The 8,050-nt window shown below is 44.5% G+C and overlaps 1 protein-coding gene across 1 annotated transcript; it reads right to left on the bottom strand.

Moving 5' to 3' along the window:
* Positions 1–961: 961 nt before the first annotated feature.
* Positions 962–5,252, bottom strand: s100w (S100 calcium binding protein W). Its single transcript, XM_083644649.1, has 3 exons — positions 5,128–5,252; positions 4,374–4,522; positions 962–1,460 (listed from the first exon to the last, which is right to left on the bottom strand). Exons 2-3 carry the CDS (start codon positions 4,512–4,514, stop codon positions 1,287–1,289), a joined length of 315 nt encoding a protein of 104 aa, XP_083500775.1. The 5' UTR covers positions 4,515–4,522; positions 5,128–5,252; the 3' UTR covers positions 962–1,286.
* Positions 5,253–8,050: the final 2,798 nt, after the last annotated feature.

Genomic DNA, 8,050 nt, shown 5'->3' with positions numbered 1-8,050 from the left:
TTAAAAGGTTTTCCACCATTTGGGACCCGTTCCTAGCCTACCTTGATGAGGTTAGAGGTGACGGATGACTCGCCTGACTGGTCTCTCATGGACCCCTTGCACGGGATCTCAGGCACATTTCTCATGAGCACATAAGCACATTATGCGGCTGGTAGCTATGTACCTTATGTTTTTTGTTTTGTTGGTTTGTTTTTGTGTGTGTATATGTGTGTGTCTGAGCATGTTTCTTTGTCTTGTTATTGTTATGAAAAATCTAAAATAAAATATGGAGAAAAAAAAAGTTCAGAGTGCCTCCTATGTTTTGTTCATCATATACGACGATGACAAATGAGCAATAGCCTTTCCACTTGTTGAGCCAGTTCATCAGATCATCATATCAACTCTGCCTCACATTTGAAATGTGTATCAAATGTTTCCTGAAAGAATGAGATGAACAGAAATCACTGCAGCATAGGGTTTGATATAGACTTTTTTGGAACAAACATGCTTGCTGAACCACTCCCGCGTCTTAAGCCAAGTTCTAACTGGAGAGAGCTTGGAGGCATCAGACCAGGAGCCATCTTTTTATTCTGCTTCAACTGGGTGTCAGATGGATGGAGAGAGAGAGACAGAGAGAGATGCAGTAACTCAGAAGAGGGGGGGGGGGGGATGATATGAACAGGATCTGATATCAGCTGCACGTAGACAAAGCTTTGACCTGTGGGAGACTCCCATCAATAGGATTGGAAAGAACAGGCCAGACAAGTCCATTGAGGTGGGTTGAAGTACTGACAGTGATGTCTGCACCCCAGAACATATTGGGTGACCTGTGTTGAATGTTTGATGAGTCCATGCTGCTTGTTTCATTCCACATGATATTGAATGCCTGCTACATAATGATATTTAATGCCTGCTACATACAGTGATGGCCAAAAACAAACAAGGGAAAAAAGTGCACATTAAATCAAATATTCTATTGGTTTTTAGTTTTTATTAATGCTCAGCTAGTGACGAATGTTCAGTACATTTCCAAACCAAGATACAGAGACTAAGACACACTGCATATTACATTCTGCACATCAACAACACAGGTTTGACCTACATAAGCTGCTCAATATATGTGCAAATTGTCTGATACCAGTAGTGTCTAAGCTATCTGTGCTGTTTGTCCATCCCCAGTGGACACACCCGTCATCAGTGTAGGCAGCATTGCATATGACGTATACGCCATATGCAGAGAATATTTAGTTAAATGTACATTTTGAAGCTAGAAACTCTTTAGTTGTTTCATGTTTAATCCCCCCGCCTTAGTCCTCTCCTTCCTTCTTGCCCTTCTTGATACCCTTGGTCCTCTTCTGTTTGTAGTAGCCTTTGGCCAGGGAGGCCACACACCTAGAGTACTCTCGGAAGTTGACCTCACCATCGTGGTTCTTGTCCAGCAATTCCATGGCCTCTTTGATCTCCTCTGGAGGGATGTTGTCCTGTGAGAACATACACTTACACTTACCAGAGAGCATCAAACCTGCTGGGTTGTCTATAATGTATATATATATATATATATATCTGTGTGACGAAATGCATGCATGCAGTACAAAACACACATGCATGCAGGTAAACATGCCCTGTTCGAAAACCTGGTATTAACATGTGTCTTGGATGATCCGATCACAAGTGGACAAAACTTTGTATTTTTATTTTTATTTTTTTGATTATTGTTTGGGCATTTTGACTTTATTCAATGGGACACTATAGACAGGAAAGCAGGGAGAGAGAGGGGGGGACAAGGACCTAGGGCTAATCTACACTGCCTCCGGAACAGATGCGGTACGGCTCCGGTACGGCTGCGAACAGACCCATCAATCATGTATCGCCCATCAATTAACATGGGCGAGAGTCGTTCCGGCAGTTTTCCGGATCCGTAACGCAGCCGTAACGCATCTGGTGTACATTGCCTATAAGTGTTAATGCTACACACTCCACCAGGTGAGCCACCGGGGGGCACCCGACAAGTGTACAGCTCTAAGTACAGGTGTGAACTCACCCAAGATGCATTGAGGATGCATTGTGCTCAGACCACATTCGGAGGTGGATTTGGCCACATGTGGCCACATTCTTGTGTACGCAATGTGTCCTGGGCCACATTGAAGGACCCACTACTCAACTGATGTCCTCCTTATAAGCAGAAGTAGGCCTACGTACTCACTCGTGTGCCAACTGCAAACAGCATCATATAAACTAGAAGAAGAAGCGGGAACTTGTCTTAAAACGAAGAAGACATAGAAGAAGTCACAACAGGCTAAATGGAGTCACGTGGATGGAGTCCACCCAAAACACGATGTAATTTCCCTTTGGGTGAAAGAGTCTGTACTACGGAAACTGGATGATTCGTATGGCAACCAGGCAATATAAGAGGAGATTTATAAAAAGATGGGGGGAATGGTTACATTTGGCCAGGGCAGCAATGCCAACCTAAAACAAAACAGCCCAAGAATGCTTTCAGAAAAGCCAAGGACTCAAATAACAAGTTCAGTAGGGACAGGTTGTTTATTTGCATATAGAGAGGGAAATGAGATCTTATCGCAATGGTCATTCGAGACGCATGACAGGTGTGAACTGACATAGTTCAGATTGATCAGATTACCCGAATCCGATGCATGTTAATACCTCTTCAGACCTGGTACTGACATGCGTCTTGGGTAATCGGATCACAAGTGGATAACTGACATACTTAGAGTTGTCCACAACTACTTTGTATGTCCTGTCTGGTCACTTGCACAATAGCAAGGTCAATGTGATCGTCATTGCTCCTGCACCACTATCAGCAATGCTATTAGCCTACATCAGGGGTGGGCAACTGGCAGCCCGCGGGCCGCATGCGGCCCCCGACCTCACTCAGTGTGGCCCCTGGGTCTTTTTTGTTTTGTTTTGTTTTTGTCTTTTTTAACAATGCGGACGTTTTTGGTTAGGTTAGGTCCGTTAGACCACCCAAATCTGTGTTTTTATTTTACTGTACATCCCAGAACATGGCGCTAATGGCGTTGGCATTATCCATCCACATACTGTTTAGTGTTAGCATTTGAGCTCACGCTATTGTAACAAACTATATCCAGGATGCACATTGCACATGCAACATTACTAATCTGATTAATATGACATATTTGGGTGATGTACCCCATCAAATTGCTGTAGCAGGCTGTTTTAAAGCTAGAGCAAAGTTGCTGGTGTCATCTGAATGGAAGAATTACTTGAATTATTTGAATATGAAAAATATAAATGTTGGTATAATAAACTTTGATTACCAGTCCTTTTCATCAAATTAGTAGCTATAATTGGGAGTCATGGTGTTACAGTAGGCTACTGGTGGAAGAGCACGGTCACAATCTAGCCCTCTGGTAGCGAGGACATTTTTCTGTGGCCCTCTCTAACATCATCAAAGTTGCCCATCCCTGACCTTCATCATCACCAGATGAGGGCCAGAGTAAACTATTTCTCCTCACTTCCCAGCCACCTTAAAATTAACCTGTCTCAAGTTCTCCAATCTTAGATGAACAATACAGACACACCCTATCTGGACCCAACAAACATGTAGATGTCAGCTACTATGTTACTACATGCCCCCACCCCCCGTTTTTCTCCCATTTTCTCCCCAATGGCCAATTCCCCCTCCTGTCCTGGTCGTGGCTCCACTCCCTCTGCCGATCTGGGGAGAGTTGTAGACTAGCACATGCTTCCTCCAATACATGTGCAGTCGCCAGCCGTTACTTTTCACCTGACCAGAGGAGGCACTAGTGCAGCGACCACGAATCACATTCCCACCGGCTTCCCACCCGCAGACACAGCCAATTGTGTCTGTAGGGACGCCTGACCAACTACCCAGGAATTGAAGCTGGGTGTGCGCGGTGGTAGGCGAGTGCTTTGACCTCTGACCTCTACACTACCCAGATGCCCCACATGTATGACAGTGGCTTTCATCACATCAGGATGGAAATAGAGAGAGTAAGACGTAGAGGGAGGAACAAGACAAACTGACTGACCTTTAGGGTCACTGACCTTTAGGGTTATCATTGATCAATGACAGAATGCTTTGAGACAAGCCAAGGACTCAAATGACAAGTCAGGTAGGGACGAGATTCTTATTAGCATACAGAGCGGGGAAGTCAGATACGATCACGAGTTGTCACTCGAGACGCATGACAGGTATAAACTGACATAGCTACTTTGAGCCGTTCAAATGTGATCGGATTACACAAGACGCATATGTTAATATCAGGGTTGAACAGGGCCACACACGACAAACTGGATCATCTGTGGATGCTGTATATTTGCTATGCATGCTCTTTGTTGCCGTGTTGTGTATGTTGAGGCCAGTAGAGTGAATGTGTTGAGTCTCTCACTTTGATTTCGGGGGACTCCACTTCTTTCTCTAGCAACATCTTGATCTCGTCCATGTTGATCTGTTTTTTCTTGCCGTCCTCGCCTGCATACTGCTCAAACAACTCCACCATGAGGACGATGACCTGCTCTAGACGAGGCATGGCTGTAGCTGGAGGAAAAGAGTGAATTGTTATTTGATTGAGAGTAACTCAAAGAGAAGCATGCATCACCCAGGCATCACCCAGGTGGGTGCTGCACATTGCTGGTGGATGAGTTGAGTCTCCATCTCCCACACTCCCCCCTCCACTGATATGTGAAGTGCTTTGAGTATCTAGAAAGGTGCTATATAAATGCATTTGATTATCAAATGCATTTGAATCATACAGGATGGATAGAGGAAAAAAGTTCTGTGAAATAATTGTTCATACATACAAATGATCAAGTTGTATGGAATCTTTTGATAGTGGACAGTATGCTAGTATGCTGGTGGTTATGATGGAGAAGTTCCAGGTTCAAAATCAAAATCCAGGGTAGAAAGGTGAATGAGAAACACTCTCCAAAGACAAGTATTTGCAGCAGAATTAAGTGAAGATGCTGTGGAAGTTTCCAAGCAGATTCATGAAATCACACTCAAGTCATAATATAAGTCATAAATAATAACACTGCCAGGATATAAACAACATTCTATCATCATGTTTCAGGCGCTCTTGTGCTCTGCCATTCTTTGTTTCTGAATATTGTTTTGCCATTCTCTGTCTTTCCATCTGTACTCACCGTTGAGTAGCGTTCACCAGGAGAAGGGAGATGATGTGTGTGTACCAGCTGGGTCCTGTGAGACTGATGTCAGAGCGAGGAGAAAGCCTCCTCTTAAAGAGTGGACACGCTGACTCATACACGCACCCACCCATGCATACACACATGCACGCACGCACACACACACACGCACACGCACACCACACACAAACACACACCAGCAATGATTCACGCCCCGGAGAAATGTGCCCCCCTCCACCCAAACCAGCTTCACCAGTCCTGTCTCACGGTCGTGCCACTTACAGTGGAATATATTGCTCAAAAGATTGATATATATGACATTCATGTTTGTTCTGTCAAAGTGTCAAAGAATGCTTGCACTATAGTGGATATTACATGCATACAATGTATGTGTGCATGGGTATGTGAGCTGTTTTCATTGACAGACATGTTCTCTGGGGGAATCTCTCTCTTCTGTGAGGAGCTGGTAAGTTCGGTCTACTGTGGAGAAGTTATGTAGAATTAAGCGGAAAATTACAGCCAATAGATTCTATTTCAGCCTGAAGTGGAGGGTTTGAGTCAGAGCCGAGAGGGAATGGGGGAGAGAGAGAGAGAGAGAGAGAGAGAGAGAGAGAAAGTGTGTGTGCATGCATGAATATGTGTCTCTCTATCATCCTGAGTTTTTTAAATGTAAAATTAGTTTAGGGCTAGAGGAAACACTTCATATCTTTTTGCCAAGGTTGACAGAGTTTCGGAAGTGTTTTGCATAATGATGAGACTGATGAGAAGGGTTTTTCATGATTATTTTGGTATCATGAGCATCAGATAATAACAGGCCAGTGGTAATAATATAATAAGTCCAAACTCTAAAAGTATGCCTATGAGTGTGTGTTTGAGCAAGTTGTTTCATGCAAGCGACTCCCATTCATCCTGCCTGACTGTTGTGCAACTCAACAGACAAGGAGCGTTTTATTCCCTTCTCTTAACCCCCTACCAAGTCCCCTTTATATAGTTCAAACAGTTAAGCGCCAGTGTTTGGCAGTAACGCATTACTAGCGCATTACAGTAATTTTATTACTTTCCCCAGTAGTGTAAGGGATTACAATTTCCAAAAAAGTAATTATATTATTTACTAATGCAAGTTCAAGTTAATGCATTAATTTCTCCATTGCTGGCACAGTGCTAAAACGAAGTGTGGAGATAGGAGATAGACTACTGCGTTGCCAGAACGCAATTTGTTTTTTGTCCTATAGGCAAATAAATACAAAAGTTTGCAGTTTGGCTGATTGTTGACTCCTCCTGTAAGGTTCATTATTGTTCCAATCAAGTGGATTCAGTTCTAAAAGGAGCTGGCTAAACAGGTTCTACATCACTTTTTCGGAAGGGGGTATAATGAAAGTAATATATTGTAACGAGTAATGTTACTTTTTTAAATGACTTTTTAAAGGAGTAATAAGTAACTTATTACACTTCCTGAGTAACTTGCCCAACACTGTTAAGTGGCATGCTTTGGCCATAGTAGTTTCATCTAGCGAGTGCTATCAGGTTCTCCCTGCAGGGGAGTGAATAGGAATTGAGACGAAGGATCATGTGATGGTAATTAGGCTGCAATCAATGGTGACCATCTCTCCGCACTCTGCCAGCCGGGGCATGTGCTGCAGCTACACTATCTCTGCTGGAGAGGGACTAGACCTCTGCAGTGGTGCAAGTCTGCACCATGGAGATGAATAGATCTCCACAAATAGGAAGCCTCTAATGCTTTTCTGGTTCCAAGATACATCTCTCGGATGCTCTGGAATGCATCATCAGTGATGTTCCTGGGGTCATATGGGGTCATATGGGGTTTCGGGTCTTTCCACATCAGACCCCCCTCGCCCAGGTGACCCAGCCAGGCAGCAAGCCATGGGCCTGCCCTCCTTATCCAAAGACACCTGGTGGCTTTCTCTGCTGTTTCAGTGATGGAACGTATGCCCCCCCTCTTTGCTGTTCCGGGTGATTCCAAGCCCAGTCAGAGTTTTACAGGGTAAGCGCCCTGCAAAACTCCAGCAGCCCACTTGAATTGGCTCGCAGAGAGCCCGCCAGCCTGGGCTTCTGCACTGCTACACCAGCTTCTGAGTATTTAGCAAGCTTCTTCTCTGTGAAGCCCTCTGAGACATGCTTGTGAATTAGGGCTATATAAATAAACTTGACTTGACTTGACTTGACTTCTTCTCGTGAGCCTCCTCCATGTGTTCTTCCCTGGGCACTGTCAGTACCCACACGATCACCTGCTTGGTGGAATCTGAGAAGATGATCATGTTTGGACCGAGTGTTGTTTGTGTAATGTGATCGGGGAACTTTGGTTGTTCTCCAAGATGTCAGCTGCCAGCCTGGGGCTGTGAAAAGTAGGCACGGGCTTGTTGTCGGTGGTAGTGAATAGGGCTTCTTTCCAGCTTTGAAAAAAGGGATGGTTTTCTTCCTGGGGTGGTGTTAATTGGACTCGATGCCTGTGGTGACCGCTTCAGCAACTACCTTGAGCACCTGGTCATCATGGCGCTAGCGGTAGCAGGCATCGGCCAAGGCTTTGGGGCAGCTGCTGAGGAGATGTTGAAGGGACCCTCTCCCAGCACACACAGGGGGCAGGAAGGCATTTCACTCTCTCCCCAGGTGTGAAGGTTTGCCGGGCTTGGTAAGGTGTTATAGACAGCTTGGACCAGGAATCTGATGCTAGAGGTCAACAAGCCAGAAATCCGACCAAGTGATCTTCTGCTGCAGTGTGTTTTCCCACCTTTTTCAGGCTCCTTGCTGACTTAGTCCCATCAACTCACATTATTTTTTCTCAATATAACCTATGTTTTGCTGTCAAATCTTAGATGTGAATGTTTTAAAGATAGTTGTTTTTAAGATGATGAATTACCGTATGTTATTGATCATTTCTATGTATGCAACAATAGCTGCACACTGC

Source organism: Poromitra crassiceps (genome assembly GCF_964638095.1).
Source record: "Poromitra crassiceps genome assembly, chromosome: 1".
NCBI classification, from domain to species: Eukaryota; Metazoa; Chordata; class Actinopteri; order Beryciformes; family Melamphaidae; genus Poromitra; species Poromitra crassiceps.
This window is presented reverse-complemented; position numbering and strand designations above follow the sequence as displayed.